This window comes from Filicampus tigris, chromosome 16 (assembly GCF_054856515.1).
Source record: "Filicampus tigris isolate MCC_2025a chromosome 16, RoL_Ftig_1.0, whole genome shotgun sequence".
Taxonomy (NCBI): domain Eukaryota; kingdom Metazoa; phylum Chordata; class Actinopteri; order Syngnathiformes; family Syngnathidae; genus Filicampus; species Filicampus tigris.
The window spans coordinates 7,662,208-7,678,677 of NC_141232.1; the positions used below are offsets into that span (position 1 = coordinate 7,662,208).

At 41.8% G+C, this 16,470-nt stretch overlaps 4 protein-coding genes across 5 annotated transcripts in view; 2 read left to right on the plus strand and 2 right to left on the minus strand.

Moving 5' to 3' along the window:
- The window catches only part of LOC147134447 (disintegrin and metalloproteinase domain-containing protein 11-like), a 22,310-nt gene extending 21,711 nt beyond the window's left edge, over positions 1-599 (plus strand). The window contains exon 25 of the transcript XR_015090102.1: positions 493-599. The gene's annotated coding sequence lies outside the window, so the exon portion shown is untranslated. The remainder of the gene's footprint in view (positions 1-492) is intronic.
- Positions 201-4,527, minus strand: p3h4 (prolyl 3-hydroxylase family member 4 (inactive)). Its single transcript, XM_086055375.1, has 7 exons — positions 3,953-4,527; positions 3,246-3,395; positions 2,966-3,137; positions 2,564-2,692; positions 2,338-2,483; positions 1,767-1,850; positions 201-654 (listed from the first exon to the last, which is right to left on the minus strand). Exons 1-7 carry the CDS (start codon positions 4,397-4,399, stop codon positions 502-504), a joined length of 1,281 nt encoding a protein of 426 aa, XP_085911501.1. The 5' UTR covers positions 4,400-4,527; the 3' UTR covers positions 201-501.
- Positions 2,994-12,075, plus strand: LOC147134449 (peptidyl-prolyl cis-trans isomerase FKBP10-like). Of its 2 annotated transcripts, XM_086055373.1 has the most exons (11): positions 2,994-6,345; positions 7,146-7,291; positions 7,479-7,668; positions 7,734-7,879; positions 8,294-8,483; positions 8,935-9,080; positions 9,390-9,579; positions 9,772-9,914; positions 10,283-10,446; positions 11,284-11,424; positions 11,978-12,075. In XM_086055373.1, the coding sequence occupies exons 1-11, from the start codon at positions 6,155-6,157 to the stop codon at positions 11,993-11,995; spliced, it is 1,665 nt and encodes a 554-aa protein (XP_085911499.1). In that variant the 5' UTR covers positions 2,994-6,154; the 3' UTR covers positions 11,996-12,075. The 2 variants fall into 2 exon arrangements, with proteins under 2 accessions (XP_085911499.1, XP_085911498.1); XM_086055372.1 differs by lacking the exon at positions 11,978-12,075 and having other exon boundaries at positions 2,995-6,345; positions 11,284-11,725.
- Positions 11,673-15,474, minus strand: LOC147134450 (cytosolic 5'-nucleotidase 3-like). The gene is made up of 9 exons (XM_086055378.1): positions 15,225-15,474; positions 14,785-14,883; positions 14,432-14,501; positions 14,303-14,349; positions 14,015-14,100; positions 13,847-13,936; positions 13,069-13,231; positions 12,240-12,440; positions 11,673-12,084 (listed from the first exon to the last, which is right to left on the minus strand). The coding sequence occupies exons 1-9, from the start codon at positions 15,378-15,380 to the stop codon at positions 11,974-11,976; spliced, it is 1,023 nt and encodes a 340-aa protein (XP_085911504.1). The 5' UTR covers positions 15,381-15,474; the 3' UTR covers positions 11,673-11,973.
- Between the last annotated feature and the right edge of the window lie 996 nt (positions 15,475-16,470).

Below are 16,470 nucleotides of genomic sequence, written 5' to 3' on the forward strand. Positions count from 1 at the left end.
TATGTATAAATTTTACAAGAAAAGTTTAATAGGCATATACTAATATATAAATTTGCATTTTGAAAAATACTCTTAAGCTAATACATTACATTACAAAATATCTAGTTATTTTTTGTATATAAAAATAAACCTCTGAAAAAAGATTTTCTTATTTTGCCACTTAAAAATATATCAAATGAAAGACAGAAAAAGGCAATGGATAAAATATAAGGTCTGGGTTTTTTTTTTCTTAAAAATAAGCAATAAATTACAGAGAATGAACATGAACAATCGAACAGAAAAACGATCTTATTTTAATATTGAGACAATTTTTGATATAAAAAAATGGACTTCATTAGCTGCTTTTCTTCCAATTCAACCTGTGAGGACGTGGCACAGACTATGTAAAAAAAAAATAAAAAAATATTATAATAAAGGCTGATGACAGCCAAAGAGCAAACACGTCAATCTATCATCTCGATCAACATGATGAGTTCCTCCTTTCTTCTTCAGGTTCGAAGTTCACTGCGGCACTTCGCCCGTGTCCCATTTGGTCTTGGGCTCCTGCCACCATTCGGACAGGAGCGACTCCTCGTAGTCGCCGACCCCCTCAAACTCTGCGTCGGGACGCTGGACGCGCTGGGAGGCGGCCTCTGCTTCCGGACTCACCTCGCCCTTTAAAAAGTCGCAGAGGACAGTAAGCAGACGTTTTTCGATTCTTCTTGTACTTTCCTCTCAGTCAAAGTGTCAGCCTGGAATTGTGGACCGCCTCTGTGTGGATTTAAGGAGAGTTATGGCGTCTTGCGGTCCACACCTCCAGACCACATACCACACGCCGCCGCCACTTTCCAGTTTCCACCCCCCCACATCCGGCCCGTCCAGGCCACTTGTCGCTTTTTTATATACTCCGTCCTTTTATAGACGTCACGCCACATGCTCTCCTTGAATCAGCATGAAATGTTAGATTTAAAATGTGTTGTTTTTTTCTGCTCACTTTTGCAGACGGGAAGATTGTTGGTGCAATTAACTGACAGTGACAGGAAACGTGTTTAATTCAAATTTCGATTTGGACAACAGTCCAACTGACAAAGTAATTTAAGTAATTTTGTTGAATGTTGAGCGTAGTGGTTTGCGTGAATAAAATTGCTACATTAATTAACAATGAGGCACTCTAAAGCAGGATGAAAACCATGTCCACATGCTGGCTGTCACCTCGGTCTTTAAAAAAAAAAAAAAAAAAAAAACTCGCTCTTCCACATTCTCTGATGCATTTTCGCGGTGTAGGTTTAGCTGGCTTGCTAATTGCAAATAAAAACTGCGCCGGATAACAAGATGCAAATGAAGTTGCTCAAGTTTTTATACTCTAGAGTGCGGGAAGGGCGACTTATACCTGTTTTAAAAAAATAAAATAAAAACTGAAATGGTGAAAAACAGTTTAACACTATAGTGCATCTCCACAAACAAGTGCTAAATAGTTCTCAGTGTTAGCACATATTTTTGAGAAATATTTTAAACATGGATCATATTTTTAGAAAAACATTTATGGGGTCTTTAATTAAAAATTCTCAAAAATTGACTCTCATGTCCAGCTGAAAATAAATATCCTGTAACCAGATCTGCTCTAAAATGTTTTTGTTTTTTGCCCCCGTCTCACCCTTCCACCATGTCTTGCAGAAATCATTGGAATCGTTTTTTCTTATTCCTGCTCACTTTACAAACCAAAGGCATATGCAACATAATCATGCATTATCGTAAAAGGGGAATTTTCATCCATGTGCTGTATGTACCTCATCCTCTGTTTGCAGGTAGTTGATAGCAAACTGTAGCATCTCCTTCTGCTTTGTGGTCTGGTTGAAGTATCTGGAAGCCTCCTGCAGAGGGAGACAAATTGATCCAGTAATTATACTGCACAAAAATGTGTTTAAAACATTGCAGTTTGTATTCATCAAAACACGACTACTCTAAATCACTATATCAAATAAAAATATTTTATTTAGTCTCAAAAAGAAAAGTACTCAAAAACTGATGAAAATAATCATCATATTTGTCAAATTGTAACTGAGTGGGAAAAAATACACTCAATTATCTGCTTCTGTTCTAATTAAGACTAAAATATAAAAATAGTAGTAACAAAGGCCTCCTGCAGGGGGAGACAAAAGGCACAAACGTCAACCAAATGTGTTTTTTTATTTTTACGACAGCAGGCGACAAATTTGGCGTTTTCTTTGCAGCTGGCTTTACGATCCAAATAAAAGGTGCTGAGCGATCGTTTATATGACGTCGCAGCTAGCTAAAGTAGCGTGGCTCTGTAATTAGAGCGCTGACGCGGCATTAACGCTTAACGCTTTTGGGACTTACGAGCCGCGGCTGGAAGTCGGTGTCGGCTAGGCCCCACTGTTCCCGGTAGAAGCGATAGTACTCCACGTTCTGACGCATCACCTGGTCGTCGGGGTCGAACAGCATGTAGCTGGTGGCACACGGGGCGGCGCTCTTCACGTCGTTTACTGGAGGGGAGGCGGAGAATAATAAGAGTGCATTTGCAGCCGTGCGGTACACACAGCAGAGATATAAAGAAGAATCTTACGTTTATAATATGAGAACTGGAGGTAGTGGTACATGGTGGCCACAAAGTTGTCCACAAAGAAGCCCCCCACGCTGGGGGTCAACTGCTGCTCACAGCCCACCTTACATTTCAGCGCCTCCAAGTACAGATCTGAACACAAACAACAACCAATTGCCAATTAATCAACACACAGGATTGCTTTCAACAACCGAAAATTATGATTCAAAATGACAGAGTGACAAGAAGCTGTCGGCAATCTCGGGCACTGCAATGCCTTGGCGCCCCACCTTGGCCCAATCTATTGCATGAAACTACAGAACACACACAGGTTGTTGACAACACTCGTCTTTGTGGTGGGTCAAATGGTCAAAACAACTTCATTTTCACAGGGAATTTATGACTACGTGCTGTGTCTGCGCCCACCAGCCAGCGTTGGATAGAAGTCCTTGAACTCGAGGATCTCGTATGATCCATCGCAGGCGGCCACGCAGGTGGCGTACACGTCCAAGTAGGAGGTGACGGCCTGTTCCATTTGCTGAGCGCTGCCGCTGAAGTCGCCATTGTTGTACAGGTTCACGCTCTTCACAAACACACTCTAAACACGTAACACACAACTTTTAATGACTGACACTTGATCGCTCTATTTTCATGATTGGTGAAAAGTAGACTTCAACGATCGGAATTATGACATATGTGGCAGAACCTCGTATGGCTGCTCCTCGTGGTCAATGAGATAGGGACCCACGTCCACCAGCGTCTTATAGTAGTTCATGTTCTTGGTAAGCTGAGGGTCTTTAAGGGCTTTCTTCAGGTAGGTGTGGGCCGCCGACACCGCCTTCGCCAAGTTGTTCAGCTGTGGGAGGGGGTAGAAGATAATAAACATTGCCGCAGTTCTGCTCCTCAGTGCAATAACACCACAGCATATGCACCAGCCGTTTCATTTGGTACACCCGCACCATCAAATGAGTGTCAGTTTTGAGTTAAAGGGGTATTCATTTATCACCGTTTATGATTTTTTATTAACTCAAGTAGCAGTGTATGTTGGATAAGTGAATTTCACTCTAATTGGTTCGAAAATGATTGGTTTTCTTTGTTTAACTATCTATGCCTGCAAAAAACTGTGACAAGCGGAACAATTAAATGCTCTACCGCTATATGGCAACTAACCCGTTTAGGGTACGTTTTGTGCCATTTTTGTTGAGCGGTTCCTTGAGATTTTTCCAGTGCAGATGTACCTAATGTTGTGGCGGGTGGGGTTTGCCACATCAGCCCACCAGAGGAACAGGAGGACAGAGGGGGATTGTTTGGGGGAGACGTGGCGCAAGCTCAAGTAATTGCCCGGCAGGAGGTGGCCCCAAAAGCTGACTGGAACTTTCCTATCACAACTTTTGTTCAGCAATATGTTCTCACCTGGAAGTACGCGTACTGTATGTATCGATAAGGCGTCCTTTTCTCAAAGCTGTCCAGAAGGTCTCGGCGCGGGTACGCGAGTTTAAACACGGGCAAGTCGGCTTTGCACCTCTTCAGGCACGCCGCCCTCAGGAGGATGTGTCGTACGACGCGGAGGTGCCCGTCGTCCCCGTCCTCTCCCCGGCTCACGGCGCTGCAGTTGCGGCCACAGAACGCCTCGCTGTCCCGCAGCAGCCGGTGGAGACGCAGGCTGTGCTCCAGGTACTTGACGCTCTCGGCCCAATTGCGCGCCGTGTACTGCTGCATCGCGTAGTCGAACGTGGAGTCCAGCGGCATCAGGTCTCCGGCGGGGAAGCTTCGGAAGCTGTACTTCTCGTACTGGGCCCGAGCCGAGAGCAGGACCGAGACTAGAAAAGTGAACGCTGTGGCCACGCTGCGAGGGAGCATCGTCGCCCGCCGTCTCTCGCACCCGGGACGGGGTCGCGGAAAAGTGGTGGCTGGAAACTTGTCTCCTTGACGGGCTGCACGTAGGCAGCGAGAGACGCGTCGTACTAAAGCCTAGAATGCGATGACTTCCGGGTGAAGCCTTCAAAATAAAACTAAAATGGCCAATTATCCCAAAACACACGTCATAATAAGTACAAGCATTCCAAAATGTTATTTTATCTAAATATTGTGTTTTAATGGGTGGTTGTGCTACCATGATCGTTGAAAGTAAATATAAAGGGCTGTTTAGTGAACATGTACTTTGAAGACCGGTACCTGTTTCCGGTTTTATTCGCGCTTCATTAAATTCGACAAAATTGTTTCCCATAGCTGGAATACAGATTTGTAAAATCAATAACAGATATATAGCATGACAAAATGTTATCGCTAAAACAATCAATATCTAAACCAGTGTATCAGTAGACCATTCTTGTCCAACCAAACTTCCACGCTGAGACGTGGAGGGCAAAATTTTTTGCAAACATTATTTAAATGCATGATTAAAAAAAAACATATATGCTACCTAATTTGAAAAAACACATTGCTTCCAGAATATATCTCTGTCAGACAAAGCATACATGTAATACACATTTTTAATTCCATGAACCGGAATATAATATAGGTTTGTATTTTTTTCAAAAATGTCCTGTTCAAAATAGAGGAGTGGATAATGTCAGCAAAATAGCAACACTTCAGCCTGTGTGTTCACTTTCTATATACATTCCAACCAATCTGACAAGTTGAGGCAAGTGGAGCCAGAAATTCTTTTGCAAACTTTTTTAAACATTAAAAAAAAAATCGAGGGAACTGCAGTTGAATTTGATGGGTTTTTTATCCAAAACGTTCAAAATCGCTTGCAATTACGCAATAACACTTATTTTGTAAAATAACATTAAATGGATATGAGCTTGAGAAAGCATGCCCAGGTTACACGTTAAAAACCCATGAACTGTAACGCGTTATTTGTAACGTGTCATTTTCTCAAAAACTGACAACTTAATGCAGTTGAAGCTGAACACTACAACCATATCTGCATGTGCGTGTTAACTTCCTGCCACATTGCAACCAATATGACAAGATGTGGAGACAGAAATTCTTGCAAACTTTTTATTATTATTTTAAACAACCAATGCAACATTGCATGTCTTATTGGCACATATTTGACGCAAGCCAACAGACACCAAATTGGCCGGAGATGCGGATAAACTAAATTGTAGCTTTTGGTTCTTATCATTCTTATCTTTTTTCTTCAATTGGGGGGGGGACTAGTTGTCTGGCCCAGCAGGAGTTACACGTTTGCACAATTCCATTAAGGGCTACTCCCCTCTCCCTCTTCTCTCTTCTCCAGCAGCCACGACGAAGATGATCAAGTTAGACGACAAGACAGACAGGACAGGAAAAGGACATTAAGTCGGCGTCCTTCAAAATAAAACATAGGCTGGCTCGGTCAATAAGAAACAACGTGTTACCATTCAATTTATTGTACTTCAACCTATGTATTGTGTGTAATTCAATCAGATCTATTCATACGTTTGTTTGTTTTTTGTTACTTCACACACGGTACAGCTCTACGCTGTCAAAGTTAGACAGTCTGTATGTTATTTTGAAACTCGTCATCGGAACTACCTTTTTCCACTCAATCTTTTGTTTTAAGATGTACTGCTGGTTCGGTTCGCATCAGCAGACTGGGCTTCCTCCTCAGTCCCTAACGTCGTAATGTTTACTCTGTTGCTTTTCCTCCACGTCGTCGCGGTGAAATGTCACGTCGAGCCGCCTCCGCCGTTGGACGTCGTGGTGGACAGGTACCACATGCCCAAACGTTGCCCCCGCGAGGTCCAAACGGAGGACTTCGTTCGGTACCATTTCAACGGAACCTTCCAGTCGAACGGGACGATGTTCGACTCCAGGTGATTTATTTCACTTTTGATTGGTTTGTGTTACACCGCCAAGGTCTGAGCTGCGCATGTGCGTCTGGCTGACTTTAAACTTTTTAAGATAACCAGCGAAGTCGCATACTATAAGTTAGCATGTAACTTTAGCTGATAATGTTATGTTGTTTTGTTCAACAAATAATATTTTGTTACATTTTAATATGTTTTTATTAGTTCTAATTGAATTACCGTACTGAAGGGCAAAAAGTCCGTGTTGTGGTCCCCCAAAATCCCCATTAGATGAAAAGTATATCATTTCATATTCTTTTGTCAAATAAATTTACTTAATTTTAATTAATTTTATTCCCCAAATTTACTTTTTTTTTTACAAAAATCTACAAGTTTTGTTATTTGGAAAAAAAAATTCTGAAAAAAATTCCATATTATTATGTCATTTTATAGAGCCTCAGCTCAACAAATTCAGTTTTTATTTCATTTCAGTTTAATAAAAAGTAAGTCCCAATTTTTTGGAGTTATTATATTTTTTTAAATACAAAGAAAAACCGCTTGAATTAATTAATTTTTTTGGATAAATTAAAAAGTCACTGTGACAACGTAAAGATTCTGAATAAAGTTATAATCGTATCCCTTTTATAAATACTTTCTAAAAATTCAATCTTTAATTGTTTTAGGGTAAAAATATTTAGCAGCTCTGCTCCCAAATGCATCCCTTTCTCTTCAAAGTACAACATCAGCTTTACAGATCCTCCGTGTGATAACCGTGTGACACATGGTAGTATCACAGTAAAAATAGTAGCTTTTTGTTTTGCCTGCAGTCATGCCCGAGGTAAGGCATTCATCAGTCAGGTGGGGGTAGGCCGTCTCATCCACGGAATGGACCGTGGCCTGCTGGGCACCTGTGTCAACGAGCGCCGCAGGATCACCGTCCCGCCACACTTGGCCTACGGTAGCGTGGGAACAGGTAACGATCATGCAATGGTAGGAGTAAGTATAAATACTTTGTTACCGTACATAAGTAGGTATTTCAGATACCTGTACTTTACTTAAGTGTTTATTTTTGCTTTTACTCCTTACATTTAAAATCAGTTTTTTCTACTCTGCACTTTAGTGTGAGTACTTTTGAGCTTTATCAAAAGTGTATCCCGCAGGCGGCGTCATCCCGCCAGACGCCATCTTGCTGTACGACGTGCTGCTGCTGGACATTTGGAACCCCCAGGACAAAGTCCAAATCCGCACACTCAGCAAACCCGAGCGATGCGTGCGCGCCGCTGCCGCCTCTGACTTTGTGCGCTATCACTACAATGGCACCCTGCTCTCCGGGCAAACCTTTTTGTCCAGGTGAGTGTGCGTTTCTGTTTCTTTTGTTGTGTGTTTTTAAACAATGACACATGCGTCTGTTTCAGCCACGCTAAGAACGCGACCTACGACACGTACTTGGGGCAAGGCGACCTGATCGAAGGCATGGAGGAAGGCCTGCTGGGAATGTGCATCGCAGAAAGACGCATCATCATCGTCCCGCCGTTCCTGGCGTATGGAGAGAATGGACATGGTACGCAACAGCCGCCATTTTGTTACCTCCACGTAGTTGTGTGCAACTTCCTGTCTACACTTTTAGACACAATAAGGGATTGTTTTGATGTTGATGACATCATAAAATTGATTTGATTGTTGATGTAAATGATCATTTTTATGATGATAATAATGATATTAATGCTATTTTGAGGATGATGTCATTTAAATTTAATCTATATTCATCTCAAATGTTCACTGTATTATTTTATCTTGTTTTAATTAAACTTTTATTAACTGTCTTGATTTGATCGTTTCTTTTTACTTTTTTAATCATAGATTTCTTTAATTTTATATTTATTTTATCATTCTATTATTGTTTTGGACTGTTTTATTTTGAACATGTACATTTTATTTGTAATGTATTTTAACAGTTTTTTACATCACCCAACAGGAAGTGCGGTGCCCCCTCAGGCCACGCTGGTGTTTGAGGTCCTGATGGTGGACGTGTTCAACCCCAAAGATGACGTCGTGGTTAAGGTCCTGGAGGTCCCGGAAGGCTGCGATCGGCGGGCCGCTGTAGGGGACTTCATCCGCTATCACTACAACGGCACCTTCCAGGACGGCACCGCCTTCGACTCCAGGTGAACGCCCATCTTCCGTGTCCAAACATGATGGTGAGGGGATGAAGATGACGAGTGACTATACTGTATATTAAGGGTTGCACAGATTAGTCGATTTGGCAACGTTATTACTCCACTATGATGTTTAGAGTGTAAAATCAACTACGATAGTACTGGACTGAAGAAGAAAAAAAATCAATGATGTTCTCAGCGACTACTTGACATCGACTCGTCTTTTGTCGCAAATAATCTACTTGGGGTTGAACGTTTAGTCAACTAGTCGATTTGGTGGTGACCCAATTTGTCATGTAGAAATATTTGACCAGATACTCAACGTCATTGATTAATTGACCTCAACTCGACTTTCATAACTTTATAGTCAACTACAAAAAAAATCTCAAGTCTTTCAATCCCTACTATCGACTTAATGTAAATGTAGTATTTATATACTGTATACATGTTTGCGTGTCAGCTACCAGAGGAACAGCACATATAACACATACGTGGGCCGAGGCTACGTCATCGCGGGCATAGACCGAGCCTTGCAGGGTCTGTGCATGGGCGAGAAGAGGAAGGTGGTGGTGCCGCCTCACCTGGCGTACGGAGGAGAGGGAGTCAGTAAGTTTGCAACAATCAGCCTCAAATATTTTCTCATCTAATTTTACAGTATGTATGTATGTATGCATGTATATATATGTATACATATAACCATGTCATTTTGTGTAACAAAAGTCATCTATCTTAATGCTAACGTATAATATGAATATTATTATTTACAAGGGCTGAAGTGGGCATGAGTAGGGATGTACACAAGAATTTTGGTGATGATGGATCACGTTTTTCGGACGTTAAGCTTTTTGTCAAGAAGCGTTTTTGACTGTCCCCTATTTCCCGTTTGAAAACGCCTCCCTGTACGAAACATCTCAGGGAATTTGATCCCCGGCTCGGCCGTGCTGGTGTTCCACATCCACGTGCTGGACTTCCACAACCCTGACGACGAGGTGGAGGTGAAAGTGGTGCGCCGGCCCGAGGAGTGCGGGCCCGGCAGCCAGAAGAACGACTGGCTGCGTTACCGCTACAACTGCTCACTGATGGACGGCACCTTGCTGTACTCCTCGTGAGCGCCACCCGCTGTTCACTCCCTGCATGGACTCACTCTGCTACTCTTTACGTTTCCGTGGCAACAGCACGAATGCCCGCATGGCATCAAGGTTTCCACACACACCCTGAGTGGACTTTCTTGCTTTTTTTTTTTTATTTAAATTTTTAAAAGACGAATAGCCTTATTGTCCTGTATGTTTGTGCGTAGGGACCAGCAGGACTCGCCGTCCATCACCACACTGGGAGCCTATGAGGTGATCCACGGTCTGGAGCAGGGTTTAATGGGCATGTGTGTGGGCGAGGCTAGGGAAGTGGTGGTCCCGCCGCATTGGGGTCATGGGGAAAACGGAGGTAGGAAGAAACATTCCGGTTATTTTCACCCTTTCTCAAAGTGGACCCAATGATTTTGTTCAACTTTATCTTTTACGTAATGATTTTGTTGTCTTCATTTTGAAGCATAATCTACACCAAATTAGAACTCTTGAATTTTACAAATATTACAAGCATTTTCCTCATCACCATACCCCTTTTTAACTTAATTTGAACAATAGTATTAGTCTTCAACGTAGAAATGAAAGAAGCTCATGAGGAAAGGTATCACTGTATTTGTACGCTGATGTAGTTTGTTCCAGTGTTCTCACTTCTAGTATTAAATGTGATTATTCGGAGGTGGAGGTGTACCTAATGATGTGTCCTGTGTTTGGGTGGCTTGTGCACAGCTGGCGTGGTTCCGGGCAGCGCGGTGCTCTTCTTCCAGCTGGAGCTGGTGGAGCTGCAGAAAGGCGTCCCCGACGGCTTTGTGTTTGTGTGGCTGGGGGACGTCCCTGAGCCCCTCTTTACCGCCATGGACCTGAACGGTGACGGCCAGGTGCCCTTGCAGGAGGTAACCATGCAACCCTTCACCCTTTCAGAGACTGGGCAAACCTTCCCGTACTTTGGGTCTTTAAAACGTATGCGTGCATGTCAAGTAGTTATTTTAATTAAATGGATGGATAATTAAAATCATAATTAATGCTAATTGTAATTTTAAATAAATTCATAACTAGATATTTAAAAACATGTTTTTTTTTTTAATTATATGTTAGTGTTTAATATCAAAATACAAATTCATGCTCATTTAAATGCATAAGTTGTAATTAGTTTAATTAAAATCAATCAATTAAGATACAAAAATTTCAACAAATTTGTAAAAGTTTTTACTCATACAGTAATTTAATTTTTCTTTACACTAGGTTGTTTTATCAATTTAATAATAAAAATGAATAATTCGGACCAATATAAACATTCATGCTCATTTATAATCAAGCAGTTATTTAATAACATTGTAAAGTTGTTTATTTTAATATTGCTTTATCATGTACAATAAGTGGATGAACAAATTAATAGTAAATGAATATATCATATGCTTTAATGTTTCATACATTTCTAATTTGCCAACTAAAAGTAAAAACAAATGTACAGTATTTATGAAATTGTTTGAATTATTTCATTTACAATGTGAATTTAAAAAAATAATTATTCTTATTAGTCATGATTAATTTACCACCAACTTAAAGTTAAGTTAGTAAAAATCAGGGGGGAAAAAAATCACTAAAGAAAAGCAACAAATATTCCAGGACTCTTAAAGTAAATGCTCGCTGGGCCAAACATTGCTCAGCCCTGTTGTAATCATATCTGTAAATCATAAAATTATAACATGAACTCCTCCTCCTCGTCCTAGTTCTCGGACTTCATCACGCTTCAGGTGCAGCGTGGCAATGGCCGCCTGAGGCCCGGCGTGCCTCCGGACAACATCATCCAAGACATGTTCAACAGTCAAGACCTGGACAAGGACGGGAAGATCGTCGCCCAGGAGGTGACGCTACAAACGGACGAGAGGGACGAGTTGTAAAAGGAGAGGCCCGTCCGAGCCATTTGCACACTGTGATGTCCAACAAGCCACTATTTGGAATTTTGAAACGGACGCAACATTAGGTACACCTCTGCAGTCAACTCGCCTTTGCAGGATTCAGACCCAGAACCTCCCAACTGTGAGGCAGAAGTGGAACATGCTTGTCTTCCATCATTCTCATATTGAATGTTGTACTTAAATGAAGAGTCCAGAGAATATTTTGTGAGAGAAATACAGTTTTTTAAAAAATAAAAACAATGTGTCCTCTTAACATACTGTAGGTGACAAAATGACAACACATTTAAGGAGGACAGACTGTGGACAGTATAGAACTGAAAAGAACAGGTGTCTTTAAAAAAAAAAAAAGCAGCAAACACACTTTTCTGCACCCTGTGAGCACCTATGAAGTGTATCATGCGTCAACAAACAGGAAGTAGAATGCAGGCAGGAGTACTTTTAGTAAAAAGAGCAAAAACAGTCACTTGGGAGTGTCCAGTGGGTCACTAAATCAAACGTGGGTTACTTGTTTCCTGTGAGGTAGAGCAGCACGGCGTTGGCCACGTCCAGAGTCTCGTCCTTCACCAGCACGATGTCGTAAGAGTCCAAGTACGACTGTTTCCTCTCCTCCACCTGAACAACAACACCGTCCCCATCAAAATAATAAAACCACACATTTTTATTCACACATGCCATCTGAAATTCTATATATTGTCACGAGGCGACTGTGACTAAATATAGATTTAGCAATGAGATTTTTTTTTTTGTGTGTGTGACTCTGGTATCACCTTGTCGTTGAGAAAGCCGATCTTGAGGACATTCTCCATGTTGTGCACGCCGTCAGCCATGGTCAGGTCGCCCAGAGAGTCTCCAAGCAAGAGCACGTTGGGTCGGGCTCGCAGCTCCTGGAAGTGACCCGTGTTGAGCAGAGCGCCCTCCCGTTTGTTGTAGATGTGGATCAGCTCGCCCTTGAAGGCCCTTAGCACCCCCTGGTGAGAGGGCAGAAGTCACATTTGGTTGAGTCTCGTCTCAAGCTAATACAGTTGTAACGGTACGCTAAATCACGTTTCGGTTCGGTATATTTTCGGTACAAAAAAAACTTTTTATTTTTTATTTAAATGTTTATTTTGAAAAGATGACAAGTAAACTGTACTTTTTTTCGAAAAAATAAATAAAAGCGAACCATTCGGGCCCATCTCATGTAGCAATGTCGGCACACAACTTTCGGACTTAACCACGTCCCTTTCCCCATCGGCGATTTTAACAGGACAGCCAGAATGTTCCCAAACAGGGGACCGCAGTGTACGGGGAGAACTTCGAGCTCTGGCTCTTTTCTGGCTCTCACTGTTGTGCCACCACTCTCGTCTCCCGCATGCAACTGTCAATTGTGCCCATGCGTAAGCTCGCTCTAATAAGTGGACCGAACCGAACATGCCATACCGAAACGTATTAATACACACACGTGTACCGTTACACCCCTACAAGCTACTGTGAGAAATTTCAAGCGAGTGGGGTCAAGTCATCGCTTAGCTATACTGTATTGAAAATCGATTTCCGAAGTCCGCCACATCTGTCTGGGAGTGAATGTGACATCATCATCATTTAGCTCATACTCACTGCCTGGTCAAAGTCCATGTAGTTGGAGAAGACCTTGACGTTGGGGTGGAAGACCCCCGCCTGGCGGATGACCTCCTCCAGGATGTCTCCGATGCCGGCCGAGAAGATGAGCAGCGGGATGCTGTGCTGGTGCAGGTGTGAAAAGAACAGCTGGTAGCCCTCCCTGTAATGGCGGCCCACATTCACATCAGCCACGCTAGCTATCATCAAGTCATTTTTTTTAGTTAGCATTTGTTTTTTGTTTTGTTTAACGCCGCTTTAGTTTTCTATGTATAAATGGCTGTTAATTTTTTTTGGTATCATGGACAATGATTATGGCTTAATATTGCCACACCTTATGTTGATAGAACCTACTTACAGAGCAAATGGTGATGGCCCGCTGAACTACACTTGCATAAAAGTAAAGACGTCAACAGCTTCATGGGAGTTGCACAATTTTCATTATTTTTCAAAGACACAAGTGCAGAAATGATCCCAATGACTCATGAAACCAACACTCTTGTCTTCATGCAGGACATGCAATATTTCTGCCACGTTAACAAATTCAATGGGTTGATGACAGCACAACATGAATTGAAAACCATTAAATATGCAATCAAATATTTTTTTTAAATACATTTTTAAATCTAATGAAAAAATATTTAAGTCAGCCAATGCTTCATGTTGATGACATCACACATATAGCGCACACAAAGAAAAAAATATAAAAATCGAATAAAAATACAAAAAAATCTGTCCAAATCAATTCTGTGTGTAGGTGTAAGCGTGTGTGCGCGACCTGAGCTTGGCGTCGGACTCTCGCACCACGGTGGCCAGCAGGTCCTTCCTGATGTTCTGCTGCACCAGCAGCTCATGCGCTTTGGTCCACCTTTTGGTCACAAAATAAGCCTGTTTACAGCACGTAGGCGGCGACGGCGGCCAATTTGTAGATGAGCGAGCGACTCACCACTCCACCATGAGCGGCAGCTTCTCGGCGATGGAGCGTGACGAGTCGATCTCGATGGGGTAGTATGTGTTCAACAGATCCTTCAACTGAAGCCATAGGAATAGGTGGTTAATGAGTTTTACTATTCAAAACCCATAAAAAAAAAGAAAAGATCACTACAAAAAAAAAAAGCAGCACAGCACGGATGTGAAGGACGGACTGTGGTATAGTGAGGGAACACTAACATTTTCAGGCAATCTCATGTAACGAATGACACATCTGTGAATATGAACTAAACTGTCTACCCACCTTTCCTTTGCATTCTTCAGAGATTAGCTTGCTGTTGTCGAGAATATCTGCACACAAACAAATACACAACACAATTTTTTACCCACCTAACCAATATGTCTTACATATTTTCCTAATGTGTATACTCACTGTGACACGTGGGACATCTTTTACCGTTAAAAGCAAATCTCGTGAGAGTCATGTCAAAGTCTGAGATAACCTATTAGAAAACACAGAGCTGCGTCACATGAGGAATACCGAGGGAGAAGGCCACAATATTAGGTACACCCATGACATTAATGCGAATGAGAACCAATACAAAAGGAAAAAAATCTGCCTTGACAAAAACAATCAATTTATCTATCTATTAATTTTATATGGTGCTTGTTGTCATTGGGGTGTTTTCTGAGCTGGAGCGAGAAGTGGGTCGCCAGCCAATATTCGATGCCATCCAATTTGAGTGACAAGTGTACCTAATGTTGTGTCTCGTGCGGATGTCTGACCTGTAACGTGTTTGAACCTGCCTTCAGCATAGACTGGAGGATCTCCTGGACCCTCTGTGGGTCCCTCATACACACAGAGGGGTTGGACAGCTCGCAAATCTGAAGAGCAAAGTCGATTTTAGATTATTGGAGGCAAACAGGTCACGTCATCATGCAAACGACAAACTCAGCTGAACAGGAAAGTCAACGGTTACCAGTTAAACACAATGGTCCTGCACAGGATAAACCGACAAATACCGGTATACAATATTTCCTTCTAGGAAATCCCGAATTCATAAAATAGCCGCTACGTCCAAAAGTGAATTAGTTAAATGGTGTTTTAACCTTACGAGCGCAATTAGCTCGGGGCTAGCCTACGATGTTAAATTAGCTTGAGTGTGAGAGTCGCATTCATTCCGTGCGCCAAATAGTCACCCGGTAAAACATTTGAGATGTATTACCATGTCCACGAAATTGTGTGCCGACATACGACACGGTTTATTTAGACGAAAAGCGTGCAATAGGTAGCCCTCGGTGGAGGAGTAGTTATCTAGCTGGGGGACTTGTTGTGTTGCCTTCTGAATATCAGATACAGTGTAGGAATATTGGAAACCCATACAACAGTTTACTGATGCGAAAATAAAATGAGCTCTTGTATCAAATGCTTAAGAACAGCGGGAGGAAGGGGATCTATCAACAGTTGAGTTGTCTGATAAGACGTTTCTTTTGACGAGATGTGTGACGATAAAGCCGAGTTCATAGGATTCACGAGCCCGTGAGCTGCCTTTGAAGGCAGCACGGCTACTTTCTCATTTGCTTAACGCCGTGTACGTTGTGCGATCCTCCTACAGGAAACAACACGTCCAAAATTCCATTTCATAAGAGAAAGTACAGTATAGAAAAAATACGATTCTGTTAATTTGTGACTTACATGATAAGCGTAAGAGTACAGTAACGTTATGTATTTATTTATTTACAATTTTAGTAGACATAACAACAGCAGCTATCCAACAGTGACGTCCTAACTTCAATGATAAGCGTAAGAGTACAGTAACGTTTAGATCACAAACAATGGAAACGCAACGTTTATCTTTTCCATCTTTGACACTATAATCGGCAAGATTTGCTTGTCCTGCACTCATAGAAAAAACAATAAATACATTCGATCTTTGTTCAAAAAAGAACTCATGACTATTCCATATGTGATTTCGTACTGGAATAAATATGTGGAACACATTGGCTGGAAAAAGTGTATGGCTGTTGCCCAATGCTTATTTGTTGACCAACAAAGTTAAAGAAATTTCATATATTTATTTAAGTTAATTCATAGACAGGTTTGTAGCCTTAACCTGCAACGCACAAGGAAACATGGTGAAATCAAATTTAATAATAATAACTATTAATACTATTGGGGAGAAAAATGGGAAGACTTTCCGAGGCCCCCCCAAAGTATTGCGTGTCATCGGGAATATACACCACCGCTCATCCAACCCACTCCTACCCCCAAACACCACCACCTCCAAAAACAATTTTACCAGTGTGTGCGTGAAAAAGATTAACGAGAAGAAACTACGACCAATCGCCACCAAAATTCACGTGCACATCTCAACCTGTGCCCACATAAATCTCTAAAAATATCCACACAAATCGCTTCACTATTGTCTGGACATTAAGCGTTTTCCTCTTTGAGGGCGCACCTATTGAGAA

What these genes read in the sequence shown, in the direction of transcription:
- p3h4 (XM_086055375.1), bottom strand. Translation starts at nt 4,399, where the DNA reads ATGCTCCCTCGCAGCGTGGCCACAGCGTTCACTTTTCTAGTCTCGGTC. An exon ending in ACGAGGAGCAGCCATACGAG is followed by an intron (nt 3,138 to 3,245) that starts GTTCTGCCACAT and finishes TTACGTGTTTAG; the next exon opens with AGTGTGTTTGTGAAGAGCGT. An exon ending in CCGACTTCCAGCCGCGGCTC is followed by an intron (nt 1,851 to 2,337) that starts GTAAGTCCCAAA and finishes CTCCCTCTGCAG; the next exon opens with GAGGCTTCCAGATACTTCAA.
- LOC147134449 (XM_086055372.1), top strand. Translation starts at nt 6,155, where the DNA reads ATGTTTACTCTGTTGCTTTTCCTCCACGTCGTCGCGGTGAAATGTCAC. An exon ending in GTATGGAGAGAATGGACATG is followed by an intron (nt 7,880 to 8,293) that starts GTACGCAACAGC and finishes ATCACCCAACAG; the next exon opens with GAAGTGCGGTGCCCCCTCAG. An exon ending in GTACGGAGGAGAGGGAGTCA is followed by an intron (nt 9,081 to 9,389) that starts GTAAGTTTGCAA and finishes GAAACATCTCAG; the next exon opens with GGAATTTGATCCCCGGCTCG.
- LOC147134450 (XM_086055378.1), bottom strand. Translation starts at nt 15,380, where the DNA reads ATGGGTTTCCAATATTCCTACACTGTATCTGATATTCAGAAGGCAACA. An exon ending in CACACAATTTCGTGGACATG is followed by an intron (nt 14,884 to 15,224) that starts GTAATACATCTC and finishes TTTGCTCTTCAG; the next exon opens with ATTTGCGAGCTGTCCAACCC. An exon ending in AAGATGTCCCACGTGTCACA is followed by an intron (nt 14,350 to 14,431) that starts GTGAGTATACAC and finishes GTTTGTGTGCAG; the next exon opens with ATATTCTCGACAACAGCAAG.